Source organism: Arvicola amphibius, chromosome 15 (assembly GCF_903992535.2).
Source record: "Arvicola amphibius chromosome 15, mArvAmp1.2, whole genome shotgun sequence".
In the NCBI taxonomy this organism is placed as follows: domain Eukaryota; kingdom Metazoa; phylum Chordata; class Mammalia; order Rodentia; family Cricetidae; genus Arvicola; species Arvicola amphibius.
The window spans coordinates 32,228,194-32,246,680 of NC_052061.1; the positions used below are offsets into that span (position 1 = coordinate 32,228,194).

The window sequence follows — 18,487 nt, forward strand, 5'->3', positions numbered from 1 at the left end:
TTCCCGGCAGGTTCCCAGTCTGCCCTGGGGCCCTGAGAGAAGAATCTCGCTGTTCCTGTCTGCCAGGTTTGCAACTGACACAGGCCCAGGCAGGCCCTGGCTTTCCCTTGGTGACTGGGGATGGCTCAGTGAAAGAATCAGGTTTTGCCTGCTCCAGAGCCACGCTGAGTCAGGACTTTTCCCAGGGTTTCCAGTTCTGGGCCTGGAGTCAGCCTCCAGCCTAGCGTTGGAGGAGGAAGATGCCCAGCGCTGGGCACCCTGAATCCTTCTGCTCCACCAGCCCCCCCACAAAGCTAGCTTTTCACTGTCTGGTTCTCACACTGAGACATGACTATGAGATTGCCTTCTGAAGTCTTTGCTTACGTCTCAGCCAGGCCTTCTCCGGCTGCTGGACCTGAGTCCTCATGCCAGCTCTTTGCCCTTTGCCCTACCCCAGCCCTCTCTTCTCCTTAGGTTTGCCTTTTAATGCACCATAAGACCTGTATATTTTCTTTGGATGACATGTGTTTATGTAGCCACACACTCTCTATTCAGTATATAGCCAAGGCTAGCCTCGAACACTGATCCTCTTCCACATCCAAGTTCTGCGATTACAGGTACATGCCCTGCACCAAGCCTCTCTACACATATTTTTGCCCAGAGCTCCTAACATGTCAGAGTTAGAAATTTCAGCTGCTTATGGACTTCCTTTTTCTCCAGCACCAGCAATGGTACCTGGTATAGAACAAGCTGGGGTTTTGGCTTGGTTGGTTTTGGTTTTTCAAGACAGGGTTTCTCTGTGTAACAGTCCTAACTGTCCTGGAACTCACTCTGTAGACCAGGCTGCCCTCGCCTCAAACCCACTGAGATCTACCTGCCTCCCAAGTGCTGGAATTAAAGGTGTGTGCCACCACTACCTGGCCAAGTTTTTTGTTTGTTTGTTTTTGTGGTTTTTCAATACTGGTTTCTCTGTAGCTTTGGAACTTGTCCTGGAACTAGCTCTATAGACCAGGCTGGCCTCGAACTCACAGAGATCATCCTGTTTCTCTGTCTCTCAAGTGCTGGGATTAAAGGCATGCACCACCACCACCCAGCAAGTTTATTAATAAATAGTTGTTACATGAATGAATACAAAAGGCCTGGGGTAAGGCCCACAAAACTACAAAGGCAGGGGCTGGAAGGGCTGGTGTATGGCATGGAGTTCCACGGTCAGGCAGGCAGTTCTGCCTTAACATAGAACCAGCATACCATCTGAAGGGCATTTTGTCATGCATGTTGGCAGTTTGGTCCCAGCTATAATATCTGGCAGAGTGGGTGTGACTTTTGTATAATCTTGTGTACATTGAGCAAGTGTTCTACTTTTGAGGTATTTCCCCAGCCTTTACAGGGTTTTACTTTTCTTTTTTCTCCTTTCTTTCATGTGTTTATGGGGGGGGGCAGGAGGTACCTCAGTTGGATGTTGTTCTTTGGGAGATATCAATCTTGTTTTTTTCTTTTTTTGTTTGTTTTTTTTTTTTGGTTGGTTTTTTTTGTTGTTGTTGTTTGGTTTTTGAGGCAGAGCCTTCCTATGTAGTCTTGGCTGTCCTGAAACTTGCTATGTAGACCAGATTGATCTAGAACTCACAGAGATCTGCCTGCCTCTATCTTCTGGGTGCTGGGATTACATGCATTTGCCATCATGCCCTTGTAAGATAATGCTTTCATATATTGTCAAGATTTGCCACTCATATTACTTTAATAAAACACTGATCTGCTAGTAGGCAGGCAGGACAACCAGACAAGGAGAATTCTGGGAAGAGGAAAGGCAGAGAGTCAGTCACCAGTCAGATGCAGAGGAAGTAAGATAAGAAGAATGTCTCACTGTGTCCCAAGCCACACAGCTAAACACAGATAAGAATTATGGGTTAATTTAAATTGTAAGAGCTGGTTAATAATAATCATGAGCTAATAGCCCAACCAGTTTATAATTAATATAAGCCTCTGTGTGTTTCTTTAGGACTGAACAGCTGCGGGACCAGGCGGGACAGAAACTTCTGTCTACAATGACTGGCAGAGGTTTTATTCTTAACAATAAAAAGAGGGCTGGAGGGTATCTTAGTTAGAATGCCTGCGGGGCACTCATAAAGCCTTACAGTTAGTTTATAGTACTTCATCAGCAAGGCATGCTGGTGCATTCCCGCTATCTTGGCATTTGGGAGGCAGAGACTGGACACTCAGGGGTTGAAGGCTACATAATGAGTTCAAATTTGAGTTCCAGGTCAACCTGGGATATATGAGACACCACCCTTAAAGAAAGTATAAAGCTAACTGTCTCCATCTTTGCCCTTCCTCTTCCTGTCAAACAGCTGGTCTGGTCTGGAACTCTCAATTTCCCTGTCTTAGTTTTCAAGTGCCACCACGCCCAGCACTCTTAACTTTCAATTTCCTTTTTTATTTTAGATTTATTTATTTTGTTATTTTATGTGTACACATGTTTTGCTTGCATGTATGTCTGTGGACCATGTGAACAAGTCAAAAGAAGGCTTTGAATCCCCTGGAACTGCACTTATGCATGTTTTTTTCCCAGCACTTTATTTACCTTTAATTGCTCATGCATTCTTCACTAAATCAAGTAAGTAAGGTGTATATCTTTAGTTTCACAAAGCAGACTACAAGGACAATGGAATTTGTCATTTTTTAATATCTTTCTTGCACATACTGGTTCTATTTTACTACTGGAATCTTTCACATGTCTAAGGAAAGCTCTGTTGCAATGCTATTTGATCTTCCTCTAGACCTCAAAGCTGAGAATGTTCTCAACACGCTTTTCACAACAGCAAACTTCTTCTTCTGAAACAAACAGCAACAAATGTGGTAGCAACAGTTAATGAATGTAGACTCTGAAGCTAATAAACCCTTTTAAAAAGGAACATCTGAAACAGTACAAAAAGAAAAAGAACCTAAACTCTCTTCTACTTGAATATTTGACTGCTATCTTTAAATAGTGTGAAGAACCAGCCTGAATTTACTCAGGGCAGGAGAAGGTGCTGGGCTTGACCCCAGAACCTGAGTTGTCCCGGGCAACAGGATTGGTCATGGAGGCATATCCAGTCTGGGCTCTCTCCTCTCCATCCTTCAGGGCTTCCTTATACAGAGCTGTGAAGGAAGTTGGGCTGCTCCGGACAACCTTGGAGAAAAACTGCAGGACTTTCATCTTGCTGGTTTCAGCACGGGCCCTTGGGCCCCACAGGAACTCCTAGCATGGAGGATCACAGCCAGATACCAGCTGGTATTCCAGGTACTTTTCAGAATCCAAATCTTTAGTGATGAACTTTCTGGGATTCCCACAGATGAAATCATGCTGGTCAGGATACACACCAACCACATTCAGCATGTCCCAGATTTTCTCAGGGGCACGGTTGCCCTCCATGAAGATCACACCAGGGATGAGCACCAGGAGGCCTATCTTGCCCTTATGCATGGTTTTGACTCACCATGTGGATGCTGGGAATTGAACCCAGGTTCTCTGCAAGAGCAATATTTGCTCTTAACCTCTGAGCCATCTCTCCAGCCCCCCTCAAATTCCTTTTAAAAAAGAAATCATAAACCGGGCAGATGGGGCGCATGTCTTTAATCCCAGCACTTGGGAGGCAGATGCAGGTGGATCTCAGTAAGTTCAAGGTCAGCCTGGTCTATGAAGTGAGTTCCAGGACAGCCAGGGCTTTTAACACTGAGAAACCCTGTCTTGAACAACCAATAAATAAATAAAATAAAACGGAAGCCATAAAAGGTTCTCCAGGTGGCTGACAGGTTTGAGCGAATGTAACTGGTTCTTTGGTAAAGGTCATGGCCAATGCCATGGACGGCTACATCCTACACAGCCGCCAGCCCCAATGGAGGACTGTGTATCTTCTGCCACAGCGCTTTTTCCTTCACTGACTCAAGTATTTACTTTTGCTTGCAGGCAGAGCTGGCTTCACAAGCGGACTTCCATATAAGGTATGCCACAGCCAGTGGCCCTGTGACGTGTGCCCCCCCCCCCCAACTTCTTGTTGGCCTTATCCTGGCAAACCAGAGAATGCAAGCTATAGATGTGGTTTGGTTTGGAGAATGGTGCCCTCTGCTGGGAGGTAAGGGAAGTTCCTTTGGTATAACCCCAGTAACTGATAGCTGAAGGTGTACCCAGGCTCTGGGTGTTCCCAGGAACTCTTCCCATGGAAGTTCATTTTCAGGAAGGGTTCAGGTATATGGATGTGTCACCAGGCCCTCCACTCCCTCAACCTCCCACATCAATAGATCTAGCAATCTCGCTAACATAGCCCTCCCGTGCCAGGCACCCTGCTGAGCACTTAACAGATAAAATCTTGTTTGCTTGCCCCATTTGCAAATGGGAAAAAGGAGGCACAGAGAACCAAAGGGTTTGCCCAAGGCCTTATCCAGAAGTGCAGGATCTGAATTTGGCCTCTGCACCAAATGCCTGCTTAGAAAAGTTGTATGTGGTGGTGCACCAGCCTTTAATCCCAGCACTCAGGAGGCAGAGGCAGGCGGATCTCTGTGAGTTTGAGGCCCAGCCTGGTCTATAAGAGGACAGAACAGGCTCCTGTCTCGGGGGTGGGGATGGGAGTGGTGGTGGTGGTGAGGGAGTGTGTGTGAAAAGTTTTTGTACCCTAATAAATCTCTCCCCCGGACACAATAATCCAAATCAGACCAAATCAAACCAAACCAAACTAGAAAAAGCTCAGGTTTAATGAATACTAGCACTAACAGGCGGCCTTCCAAGCCCTCAAAGAGGACATGGGGAAGGAAGACCAGGAAACCACGTCTTTGTTCTCTGGGGGGCAGTTTAAATACCCTGTGGGAGTGGTCTTATGTATCTCTGAAAAGGGCTCATTGTTTGGCGGGCTTTCTCGGAGGTGGAGTTCAGACTGAGGTAGGCAACTCTCAGGGGAGGGGGCTTGAGATGGAACTTTCCACCCAAACATTCCAGACTCTTTGGGTATAAGGATGTCAAGGCCTGGGGTGATGCTTCCAACCAAACAGGGGGGGACCATAAAAGATTAACCAAATGCCCAGGCAGTCGGATTATTGCTCCAAGGAATAGTCAGGGATGTTGGCTCACTCTCTGGAAGTACTTTGTTTTTGTTTTTAAAAACTGCATTAATTTTCTTAGTTTGTGTTCGTGTGTGTGTGTGTGTGTGTGTGTGTGTGTGTATGTTATGTGTGTCTGGGGACAGCTTTAGGAAGATAGTTTTCTCCTTCCACTTGTTGGATTAATGAATTCAGGTCATCATGCTTGGCAGCACGTACTGTACCTGCTGTGCCATCCCACCCCTGGTTCTTGGCATAGAACCCCATGGCCACAGGCCTAAGTCCTCGTTTTGTAGAGGGGAAGCATGTCCAAAGCATGAGAACTGTGTGGCACACACCTCAACCACACGCCTTCACCACCTGTTCCAGGCCTGTTCTTCACCAGGTCGGAGACTCGTCCCATTGTCAAAGGAGCCTAGATTCATTCAGAGGCCAGGTCTGGCTGTGAAAAGCCACTTCTCCTCTGACACCCTCGGCAAGTCCCAGGGGAGAAGTCGGGCCCCACAGTGGCTGTTGGGTTTTGTGACTCTCCTGCAGCTGCAGATAGGATTTCCCTGCTTCATTCAGCCTGAGAGGAGAGCCAAAGATAAGGGGCAGCAGGTGTGACTGGCTGGGACATCTTATCCTCCCACACCTGCTTATCAACAAGAGCAGCAGGGGGACCAGAGGCAAAGCTGCTCAAGAACAGAGGCAGGAGCTGCCAAGGGTAGGTGAGAAACCTACAGATCCCCTGAGATACTATATTTTATTAGCGTGTAAGCGCATGAGTATGCAGGCCGTGGTACACATGTGGCGGTCACAGGACAACTTGACAGAGTCTACCTCGAGGGTTCCAGAAATCACACTCTTGTCAGAGCTGGTGGCAGGCACCTTTACCTGCTGCAGAGCCATCCCACTGGCCCCATAATTCCCTTTTGATTTTTTCATCAGATGACAGTTGTCAGTCTCGATAGCAAACCTATGCATGCACCCAAATCTCTCTGGGGTCTGTGTAGTAATGGCACCACTGGCTCCACCTCCAGCATGCCACTCATGAGGTGACAGCTGCGACTTCTAAGTCCAGGACTGGATTTGTTAAACTATCTGCTTGTATAAAACCTCCCCCTGCAGCTGCCAAACAAGAGACCAGGATGTGGTTTTTGCCTTTAAAAGTCCCTTGCTCTAAATGCTTGGGGCTCCATTTGGGTCCCCAATATCTGAGTGTAGTCCCAGTCAGCTAGAATCAAAGACTTTCAGTTGGCTGTAGACTACATCTGAGTGATCTGAGGAAAAGAACAATTCTGTTGATGGCCATACTTGACATACTCAGACTCTTCTGAAAAGAATTTTGTGGGGCTGATGACTCAGTGGAAAAGATGCTGACTTCTCTTTCTGAGGACACAGGTTCAATTCCCAGCATCCACATGGCATTTCACAGTCCCAGGGGATCCAACACCCTCTTCTGGTGCCTCCTTGGGCAAAGGGGTTTCTTAGGCACAATCAGTACAGTCATACATACAGGGAAAACACTCAGATACGTAAAATAAAACAACAACCAAAGGCCAAGTTTGGACTTCACTTTGAAGTCATTCTGACTCCCCGGCAGTATCAAGAACATTGTAATTTATTATAATTTGACCAACACTCTGGGTGAATTCTCCAATTCCCCGTTTTGCTTGCCTTTGGCATATCATTTAAAAACAAAACAAAGTTAAAAAAAAAAAAAAAACCAAAAAACCCCAAAAATCCCAACTACGTTCTTTGGAAGGAGTCACACTTTAGCGCAGGAAAGTGCCCTCGGAGGATGACTGTGAGGCCAAGTTTAAGGAAGCTAAGTGCTATGGGGCTTGGGAAGTCCTGAGTAAGTGGCAGCCCTTTCCATGCAGCAGGTTATCAATCTATCCAACCGTTTGTTGTTTGAGACAGGGTCTCACCCCAAAGCTCTGGCTGGCCTAGGAAACATTTTTGTTTTCTGAGACAAGAGCCGACCTCCAATATGAGAACTCCTGCCTCAGCCTCTGTGTGCTGGGATTACAGATAGATACACATCATCCATGATCCTTCTTCCCTTCCCCCTTCCCCTAGCCAACAGCCTCAAACTTGCGTAGCTCACAATGACCTTGAATTCCTGATTTCACCTCCCTAATGCTGTAATTACCGGTAGGCTTGGGCCACTCAGTTCCAGGGGAAGGATGCTAACTCGGGCTCTCTCAGAGCTCTGAAGCTCCAGTGGAGGGGAGGTCGGTAATCCAGGCTGCCCACAGCATCATCACATCCACCTTCCTGCCCTGAGATCAGTGGGACCCACAGAGCACATAAGTGAATCTTGAGAAATCTATAGCACAAGGAGGAAATTGAGAAGTGAGGAGGTTTGCAAGAGCTTCTAAAAAAGTCTAAAACCACCAAACTGAACCCTTCTCATAAAATGCCAGGTTAAAGGAGAGAATTAGAATTAGATAAGGGTTTTGTTTTAAATTCATTCCCTTAGCACCTCTGGGAAAAATTTGTTTAATAAAAAAAATTCTAGAACATATACATGATTGTCATCACTGTCCATCCACAGGACACAACAGAGAAAACTAAAAATGCAAGACAATTTAGACATACTCAGTTAAAAAAATAATAACAAAGCAGTAATCCATCCCAGTGTGAGGCCTCAAGGCCCAGAGATCAGACAAACCAGGACCAGCGAGCCTTGCAGGCTTCTCTTCTGGAGGGCCTGAGGGGACACTGACCCCGCCCTTCCAGCCTCTAACTTTTTAAAAACCGCATAAGAAAAAAAGGGGGGGCTGCAGAAAGAGGCCTCTTTCTAAAGAGAAGGAACCGTGGGAAAGTCATGAAACATCAGAGGAGGGCAGGGCAGAGCACAGAGTGACCTCTGCAAGTTCAGCCTCGGAAGCAGCCCTGCCCTGGCTGAGAGGGGATCGGTGCTGAAGTTGGTGCCACACCCTTTCATCTCAGAGGCAAAGGCCAGCCTTCATGTCAGACACAGCGTGCCTCTCAGGTTGCTTCCTGGCAAGCTCCAGAGTCCTTGCGAAGTGGAAGCTAGGTTCCCCTTGTGACGGGCTCTTCAGCTCTTGCTGGATAACTCGGCAGGGCAGCCTAGTCATCCTCCCCACCACCGTACATGTCAGCCAGTTTCTTGAATCGACTTCCCCATTCAGTAAGATAGTCGTAGTCCTGGTCCTGGTCGGAGGCCGAGGAGGTGAGAGAGCTCAGGGAGCCGGCATCAGAGCCACTGCCCTCGTAGTCAAACACTAGCAGGGAGTCGTAGGGTGGGGCGGTAGGGTCTGTGTTAGCAGCCTTCAGGTTCTAGGGAAACAGAGATCAGCAGTTAGGACTCTGAAGTCCGACAGATCAAGCCAGAAGACTACTATACACAACAGTTTTGAGACTGGGCAAACCTCTCAGCTGCTCTATGCCTGCTTCCTATCAGTAACATGGTGATGTCCCTGTGGCTTTGGAGGAATTGAGTACACACACAAGTCTTGGTAGGTTACTAGCTGACATGTAGTTGGACATCATCTTTATATTTACAAATGTGGGGATTAAGACAGAATTTGAAAACTATCTAGAAACCGTCTAGAAACTGTCCTCCTCTAATGAGACGTTCAAAGCATCTTCTCTGAAACAGCTGCCCCGAGCAATGTTTCCAGGTGCGAGCACCCATGTGTCTGATGAGCTTTCCAGGTGTGAGCACCCATGTGTCTGATGAGCTTCCAGGTGTGAGCACCCGTGTGTCTGATGAGCTTCCAGGTGTGATCACCCGTGTGTATGATGCACTAGTCTTCTAAACAAAGCTCATGAGAGGTTTGCTACCAGGCAGTGGTGGTGCACACCTTTAATCCCAGCACTTGGGAGGCAGAGGCAGGTAGATTTCTATGAGCTGGAGGCCAGCCTGGTCTACAGAGCAAGTTCCAAGACAGCTAGGGCTGTTATATAAAGAAATGCTGTTTCTAAAACCCAAAAAGAGGCTTGCTGCTGGACTACTTCCAACAGGCAAGAGGGGCAAGCAGGTTTGTTTCCATCTCTCCAGAAGACAGAACAGAGTGGGAGTTAGGGCTGAAGACCGTGTGTGTGTGTGTGTGTGTGCGCGCGCGCAGATTGGAAGACAACTTTAGGGAGTCTATAGTAGGCTCACATAGACCTCCCACCTTCCTAACTTATGGTTCTACAAATAGCTTATTTGGAGAGTTAAAGCTAGATTTGGGTCACATCCAGATCAATGGAGGCCCAGTCCTGGGAGTGTGTGGGGTGTCAGAGGCTCCAGTAGTCTTAAAAGTTCCCTGGGGGATTCCAGTGCCAGGCAAGTTTGGGGGCCTCTGTCAGTATCAATCTATCCAATCCTTGAAGTAATTCACAATAGCTTCCACAATTTTCTCTCCATTAGAATCTTATTTATTGCTAGGTGGTAGTGGCACATGCCTTTAATCCCAGCATTTGGGAGACAGAGGCAAGGGGATCTCTGAGTTCGAGTCCAGCCTGGTCTCCAGAGCAAGCTCCAGGACAGCCAGGGATGCACAGAGAAACCCTGTCTGGAAGCAAAACAAGACAAAAAAAAAAAAAAAACAAACAAAAAAACCCAAGAATCTTATTTATCTGGGGCTGGAGAGATGGCTCAGAGGTTAAGAGCACTGCCTGCTCTTCCAAAGGTTCTGAGTTCAATTCCCAGCAACCACATGGTGGCTCACAACCATCTGTAATGGGGTCTGGTGCCCTCTTCTGGCCTGCAGGTATACACACTGACAGAATATCGTACACAAAATAAATAAATAAATAAATAAATAAACTAAAAAAAAGAATCTTATTTATCTATTTTGAGGCAGGGTTTCACTTTTAAGCACAACCTTGCTGGGAACTCATAGCAGTCCTACTGCCTCAGCTTCCCAAGTGATGGGATTATACGTATGGGCCACATCTGGCTTCATATTTTAATCTCTAGACTTCAAACCTGTTGGGAGGCAGAGGCAGTTGGATCTCTATTAACAGCTGGTCACACTGTTAATCTCAGAACATAGGAGGCAGGAGCAGGCAGCGGACTTGTTGAGTTGGAGGCCCATCTGGTTTACATAGTCCTAGGTCAGACAAGGCTATAGAGGGTGACCTTGTCTTAAAAGACAAACAAAATCCCAGGACAGCCAGGGCTACACACAGAAACCCTGGCTGGGGTGCGGGGAGGCAAGAGAAAAGAAAATAAAGAGACACAAAACAAAACAAACCAAAACAGAGAAAGGAATAAAATAAAGGAACCAGCGAGATGGCTCAGCAGGTGAAGGCACTGGCTGTCCCAAGCTGGATCCCCATACCATGTGGTGGAAGGCAAGAACCAATTTCCAAAAGTTGTCTCTGGGGGCGACAGGAATGGCCAAGATCACCTGCTGCCTTTAGTTTGCTTTTTTTTTTTTTTTTAAAAAAAAAATCGATACAGGGTTTCTCTGTAGCTTTGGAGCCTGTCCTGGAACTAGTTCTTGTAGACCAGGCTGGCCTCGAACTCACAGAGATCCGCCGGCCTCTGCCTCCTGAGTGCTGGGATTAAAGGCGTGCGCCACCACCGCCCGGCTTTGCTTGCTTTTTTAAACACAAGGTTTCTCTGTGTAGCTCTGGCTGTCCTGGAATTCACTCTGTTCCTAGTGTAGACTAGGCTGGCCTCAAACTCAGATCCACAGGCCTCTGTCTCTGCCTCCCAAGTGTTGAGATTAAAGGCCTGTACCACCATGTCTGGTTCACTTTCTGCTCTTTTTGAGGACTCAAGTTCAGTGCCCAGCACTCACCACTGCCCATATCTAACTCCAGCTTCAGGGATGCCGATACCCTTTTCTGACTCCATAAACACACATATGTCACATATGTGGTGCACATGCATACACTTAGGCAGGCAGGCAGGCAGGCACGCACACACACACACACACACACACACACACACACACACACACACAAATCTAAAGAAATAAAATGTGTTCTGCCTGCATGTATGCCTGTTAGCCAGAAGAGGGCACCAGACCTCATTACAGATGGCTGTGAGCCACCATGTGGTTGAAATGATCTCAGTTTCTCTGGAAGGGCAGACAGTACTCTTAACCTCTGAGCCACTCTACAGCTCCTCTAAAAAAAAAAAAAAAAAAAAAAAACTTTTTAAGCAGGCTGGAGTGATGGCTCAGAGGTTGCTATTGCTCTTCCAGAGGAGCCAAGCTCAGGTGCCAGCACCCATAATCAGTGGGTTACAACTGTCGCTGGCCGTCACTCCAGCTCCACATGTACATTTCCCTCCCTACACAGACACACATAATTACTTTTTAAAAATTATTGTTTATTATTATTACTTTTTTTTTTTTAAAGATAGGTTCTCACTATGTACCTCTGACTGTCCTGGAACTCACTCTGTAAACCATGCTAGTCTTGAACTCAGACATCTACCTACCTCTGCCTCCTAAATGCTGGGATTAAAGGTCTGCACTATAACCAGCTTTTAGAAATTATTTTTGTTTTTAAAACATTTATTTTATGTGCATTGGTGTTGCCCGCATGTACGTCTGTATATCATGAGCATACGGAGCCTGCAAAGGTCACAAGAGGGCAATAGATCCCCCTAGAACTGGAGTTAGAGAGAGTTGTCAGCCCCCGTGTGAGTGCTGGGACTCATACCCCAGTCCTCTAGAAGAGCAGCCAGTGCTCTTCACTGTTAAATCCTCCCCAGATCCACATACACAATCTTAGAATAAAATAAAAACTTAAAATGTTGCACACACACACACACACACACACAGAGAGAGAGAGAGAGAGAGAGAGAGAGAGAGAGAGAGAGAGAGAGAGAGAGAGAGAGAGAACCTTATATACCAAAACTCCAACTCAAACCTAAGTAGTCTGGCTCTAGAATACTTTCCTAATCACGGTGTTTGAATAAATGGTAAAACTATTCCTATAAATTTGGAGTCTATGGAGGAGGACAGAGAAGCGACAGATACTCGAGTATCCAGAGCTCACATAGCTGGTGGGTAGAGCCCGGATTTGAACTCAGAGTCAACACAGAAAGTCCTTGTTTGTTCTCCCACGCTATTTGCACGTGACTCAGGGGTAGCGTGGGTTAGTCTGCCAGGCCTCACCTCGATGATGAAGTTGCCAATCTCATCTGGGTTGGCTGGCCGGGGACGGTACATGGGTGTGGGGATGAAGGTTGGGGCCACATCGTTGCGGAGAACCACCTCAGGCCTGGCCTCCAGCCCCCGGTGGAGCTGGGTGATGTCATAGTCCTTCATGAAAACAAATGGGGGCATCGGGTTGAGAATGTGCCCCATTTCCCACCAGCTACATCTTACCCCTCTGATACTCTGAAAGAGGCTGGAGATCCCAGAATCCCTCATTTCTACTGCCCTCCCCCTTCTTCCAAATTAAGGGCAGACTTGGAAGCCACTCAGCTGGGGCAAAGAGAATACAGTACTAGACACCCTCCCAGGAGCGGGAGTTGGTGGCCAATTCTGCACGAAGACCGATGCCTCTGCCAGGGCTGGTGAATGGAGCCAACAGAGGTTGTTGGGTAGCCCAACCATTCCATCATGAGCCTTGGGAGCACCCACATCTGCCTCCTAATCTCTCCAGTGACCCACCTGGTCCTCTTCGCCACCACCTTCTTCACCGTAATAGAAGACATTGTCACGGGTGTCGTCCTCTGGGAGCAGAAGGGGCTCTTTGACCTTTCTCTTCCTTCTCACCAACAAGAGGAGTGCCAGGAGGAGGGCTGGAAGAGAGGGGAAATATGAGCACTCCCCCAGCCATGAGGCCAGCCAGGACCGCAGGCCCTCAGAGCACAGCACATTTATTTATTTATGGGTTTTTCAGAGAGAATCTCATGTAGCTGGGATTGGTCTCACTGTCTAGCTGAGACTAGTCTTGAACTTCTGATCCCCCTTGTGTGATGGCTAGTCTTGGTTGTCAACTTGACTACATCTGGAATCAACTAAAACCCAAGCAGCTGGGTACACCTGTGAGGGATTTTGTCTTAATTAAAGCATTTTAAGTGGGAAGACCACTTTTAATCCAGACCTTTTGAGCTGGGAAGATCCACCTTTAATCTGGGCCAGGCCTTTGGCGGGAAGCCTATGTAAGGACATGGAAGAAGGAAGCTTTGCTCAACGTCTGCTTGCTCTCGCTCTTGCTGGAAAGCCCACACCGTCATTGGCCTCAGAGCCCACTTCTTCAGGACTCCAGCAAACTGAAGATCAGCTGAGGCATCCAGCCTTGTGGGCTGTACAACACTAGATCCTTTTTTTTTATTTATCATATTTTATTTATTTTTCTATCGGATTCTTGAACCTTCCATTAGTAGACAGCCAATGTTGGACCACAGCCTGTAAACCATTCTAATAAATACTCTCTCTCTCTCTCTCTCTCTCTCTCTCTCTCTCTCTCTCTCTCTCTATATATATATATATATATATATATATATATATATATATATATTCTCTATTCCTCTAGAGAACCTTGACACTCCTCCAAGACCTCCCAAACGCTGGGATCACAGGAATGCACTACCATATCCAGTTCCACTTAGGTTTAGAGCCCTCCCGTCTCTGTCCTATACACAGTCTTCACTTAATGTCACCTCCTCCTGGAAGCAGCATGACTCCAATCCTCCAACCGCAGTCCTATAGCATTTACCAAACCAGACTTTCCACTCTGGTGGCACTGAGGGGGAGCCCCCGGTCGTGTTCGCCTTCCACCAGACTTAGTCATTTGATATCCGCTAAGTTATTTTATGGGCCTTGGTGTTTTGCCTACATGTATGTCTGTATGAAGGTGTCAGATCCCCTGTAACTGGGATTACAGATGATTGTGAGCTGCTGTGTGGGTGCTGGGGATTGAACCCAGGTCCTGGGGAAGAGCAGCGGTGCTCTTAACCACTGAGTCATCTCTTCAGCCCTACCCATGCCCAGTTTTCTATGTGGTTCTGGGAATACAGTCAAAGGATGCATGCCTGCTAGGCAAGCATTGTCTTTTTAAAATCCATTACACAGACTGGTGCTCAATAAAGGAAACTTTGTTCAGCTAAGGCAATGAGCTGTCTTCTGCACTTCTAGGTGGCTGTCTACAATCAAATATCAATACTCATAAATTCGTGCGATGTCCGCCAGAGTTGACACTTTGTCAAGGTTCAGTTCTCTTAAAGCAGAGAGTCCTGGCTAATTTAAACTTAGTTTGAGTACCTGAACGATATGAAGCCTTGCTTGTCCTTACCCCTTTCTAAGATGTGACCAGCACTGGTATGATGGTTAGTCTGCATGGTCAATGCAACACAATCTAGAATGCTCTAGGAAAAGAAACTCATGAAGGATTGTCTAGATCAAGTTTGCCTGCGGGAAGGGCCGTGGGGGATGATGTCGAGGTAGAGAGAGCTGCCCACTGTGGGTGGCACCATTTCTTAGGCAGGGGATCCTGAGCTGTACATGAATGAAGAGAATGAAAGTAAGTCTGCATGCATCCAGTCTCTTTGTTCTTTTATTTTATGTGTGCAGGTGCTTGCATGTCTGTATTATGTATATTATATGTCTGTATCACGTCTATGTCTGATGCCCACAGAGGCCAGAAGAGGGCGCTGGTTCCCTTGGAACTGGAGTTCAGATGGTTAGGAGCCACCATGTGGGTCCTCTGGAAGAGCAGCCAGTGTTCTTAATTGCTGAGCCATCTCTCCAGCCCTTTTCAGACAGTCTCACAATGAAGCTCTGGCTGGCCAAGAATTTGTTATGTAGATAGACTAGGCTGGCCTCAAATCCCAGAAGTCTACCTGTCTCTGCTTCTGCAGTGCTGGATTAAATGAATGTGACACTGTACCTGGTTGCTTCTCCCTGTTCTTGACTGTGGGTGCAACTAGATGCTTCAGGTTCTGAACTGAAAACAAACCTTTCTCCCTTACGTTGCTTCCATCAGGTTTTTGTTTCCATAGCCCAGTGAGCAAACACCTTACCTGGTTCATATGACTTAAGTGAACATCAGGGGAATAACTGGATGGCTGTGGGGAATCTAGGGACTGAGGCCTGTCCTCAAACTCAGAGATCCACCTGCCCCCAGAGAGCTGGGATTAAAAGGGTATGCCATCGCTGCCCAGTCTAGAAATATTTATTTATTATTACTATTTTTTTATTTTTTTATTGAGACAAGTCTTCTCTGTGTAACAGTTCTGTCTATTCTAGAGCTCGATATTTAGACCAGGCTGGCTTTGAACTCAGAGATCAGCCTGCCTCTGCCTCCAAAGTGCTGGGATTAAAAGCATGTACTACCACTGCCCAGTCTAGAAATTTTTATTTATTTATTTATTGCTACCACTGTCATTCTATTTATCTACCTATATTTTATTTTTCCCCCAAAACAATTTATCTGTATATCAGCTCTGGCTGACCTGGAACTCGCTTACAGATCAGGCTAGCCTTGAATTCAGAGATCAGCCTACCTCTGCCTCCAAAGTGCTGAGATTAAAGTCATGAGTTACCACACCCAGCTATTTATTATTTACATGAGCACACAAAGTAAGAGGTATATCACGTCATCTTCATACATGTGTTACTGTACTTTGTTCTCATTTGTTCCTGTCCCCACTGCCCACCTGTGCTGGTCTCTCTTCTTCCCACATGCTGCCCCTCCTACTCCCCTCTGCCACGCACTCACTCTATTACCTCTTTCTACTTCCTCACCTTGGAATCCCCATTCTAGTTTTATAACCTGCAAACATGTACCTATAATCACACACATATATGCACATGCACACACATAAACATATTTACATAGACAACCCTAAATCTGGGTACCACATGCGAGCAGAAGCATGTGGCAGTGTCTTCTTGAGTCTAGTCAACTTCATTTAGCATAATGATTTCCAGTTGTGTCCGTTTCCCTGCAGCTTCCATGAAAGATTTGTTTTTAATGAAATACTTCTGCTTTCTGGCCCGTGATGCTTACACTGTGGCATGTTTAAAAGCCCTTCATGGCTTGTTAAAACACAGGTAACTTAGGTCTTACCTCTAAGTTTCTGGATCATCAGGTCTGCTGGAGGGCAGACAAGAGAATCTGCCTGTTCTTTTAAAAGCAGGTTTATTGAGTATACTGCAAGGGACACCAGATGGAGTAACAAAAGGCTGCCTGAAACTGCGAGTCTGCCTTCCTAACACAGACCCAGAACCACTGCTGAAACTGCGAGTCTGCCTTTCTAACACAGACCCAGAACCACTGCTTAGGCCTCAAAGTGACTTGACAGGAAAACATTAGCCTGGCTTATTCTTCAAGCTCCAGAAACGTCTAGCAATTAAATGATATTTGTAGAATTGGGAGTTTAAGGAATGGATGAGTTGGGGAGGAGACAGACAGCTCAGCGGTTTAAGGGCACTGGCTACTCTTGAAGGGGACTGGGTTCGATTCCTAGCACCCACATGGCAGCTCAGAGCTGTCTACAGCTGCAGCTCTAGGCTATCTAAACCCATTATGGCTTGTATAGGCATACATGCGGTACACATACATCCAGGCAAAAGCACTCATAAGCATAAAACAAAAGAAAGAAAGAAATGAACGAGAAATATTGGAATAAGAAATATTAGTTTCAGAAATTCTGAGAAAAATCAGGTCTCTTAAGTACCTAGTTGCACATGGAGGCTTATGGTACTCACTCAGCAGAGCCAGGACAGCACCCAGGATGGGGAGGACGAACCCACCCTTCCAGGGCTCGGGGCAGGTCACCACATGGCCATAGCAGTCACACACTTTGGCCCTGATCATGGTTAGCTGTTCCCTGTTGCCTTGATCAGACAGAGAAAGGTGCAAATCATATGTGTCTTGCTTCAGGAACTTCTTCAGCGACAAGGCCACGGTGTCTCCTGGAGAGACAGATAATCATGCATGGTGAGCACCGAGTACAAGATAAGGGGTGGTAAGAGCCTCAGCACCCGATGAACCATCTTTGTCTGAGCGTAGCGCAGCGATGGAGTACCTGCTTAGCATCAGTGAGACTCTGGGCTCAAGACCCAGAACATAAAAGCAAAACAAAACAAACAAAATGTTCCCAAAACCCTGGCTAAAGTAAAATTTAACACTGCGAGAAAGAGTATGGGGTTACAAAGTTACTTCATTTTTTTAGTATTTTTTTTAATTGTCTTTTTACTACTTTTTTTTTTTGGTTTGTTTGATTTTTTGAGACAGGGTTTCTCTGTAGCTTTGGAGCCTGTCCTGAAACTCACTCTGTAGACCAGGCTGACCTTGAACTCACAGAGATCTGCCTCTACCTCTCGAGTGCTGGGATTAAAGGTGTGTGCCTCCACTGCCCAGCTGCTGTGTTATTTTGGTTGCTGGTGTGTTTGCATAGGCAAGCGTGTGTTATGAGGCACATGTGAAGATCAGAAGTGAAGCCTTCTGGGAGTCAGTCTCCTCCTTCCACCTCTGGTCCACCAAGTTTGTGCAACCCTTTGAGAAACCTTGCTAGCCCACAAAATCTATTTATTTATTTATTCGTTTATTTATTATGTATATGGTGTTCTGTCTGCATGTATACCTGCAAACCAGAAGAGGACACCGGATCTCATTAAAGATGGTTGTGAGCGCCGGGCAGTGGTGGCACACCCCTTTAATCCCAGCACTCGGGAGGCAGAGGCAGGGGGATCTCTGTGAGTTCGAGACCAGCCTGGTCTACAAGAGCTAGCTCCAGGACAGGCTCTAAAGCTGCAGAGAAACCCTGTCTCGAAAAAAACAAAAACAAAAACAAAAACAACAACAAAAAAAAAGATGGTTGTGAGCCACCATGTGGGTTGCTGGGAATTGAACTCAGGGTCTCTGGAAGACAGTCATCTCTCCAGCCCTAGCCCCCAAATTAATTCATCTCTTTCTCTCTTAATTTTTAATGTGTATGGGTATTTTACCTCCAAGCATGTCTGTATGTCTGTGCACCATGTATGTGCCTGGTGCTCTTGGGGCTAGAACAGGGTGGGGCTGGATCCCCTGGAGCTGTGGTTACAGACAGTTGTGAGCTGCCATGTGGGTTCTGGGAATTGAACTCAGGACCTTTGGAAGAGCAGGCAATGCTTTTAACCTCTGAGCCATCTCTCCAGCCCCTTAATTCCCTATTTTTAAATTGATTTAATTGATTAATTATTTTACAAGACAGAGTCTTGCTTTGTAGTCTGGGTTGGTGTCAAACTCACGGCAGTGCTGGGATTACAGGTGTGAGCTGCCATGCCTGGCCGTCATTTTATCAAAAACAAACAGGAACGCAATTATAGTATGAGCAGAGTGGGAGGCTCTGGAAGTCATGTGATACTGGATTAATACTCTTGTTATAATCAGCTGCTAGAGTATTCTTTGTCTCAAAAGAATATATTATATAAGCCAGGGAATGATATCATATGCATTTAATCCCAGAACTCAGGAGGTAGAGACAGGAGAATCTCTTTGAGGCCAGACTGGTTTACTAAGTGAGTTTCAGGACAGCCAGGAT

General features: G+C 46.5%; 2 protein-coding genes across 2 annotated transcripts in view; both read right to left on the reverse strand.

The window, feature by feature from the left end:
* Positions 1-2,983: 2,983 nt before the first annotated feature.
* LOC119801728 (melanoma-associated antigen B18-like) lies at positions 2,984-3,439 on the reverse strand. The gene is given in 1 exon segment (XM_038312340.1): positions 2,984-3,439. A coding segment is annotated over 1 exon segment (456 nt).
* A 4,418-nt stretch (positions 3,440-7,857) lies between these two features.
* The window catches only part of Cdh3 (cadherin 3), a 46,336-nt gene continuing 35,706 nt past the window's right edge, over positions 7,858-18,487 (reverse strand). Inside the window, exons 13-16 of the mRNA XM_038312885.2 lie at positions 16,671-16,877; positions 12,627-12,757; positions 12,126-12,272; positions 7,858-8,337 (exon numbers count right to left, since the gene is read on the reverse strand). Coding sequence (XP_038168813.2) covers positions 8,128-8,337; positions 12,126-12,272; positions 12,627-12,757; positions 16,671-16,877 — 695 coding nt within the window. The 3' untranslated portion in view covers positions 7,858-8,127. The remainder of the gene's footprint in view (positions 8,338-12,125; positions 12,273-12,626; positions 12,758-16,670; positions 16,878-18,487) is intronic.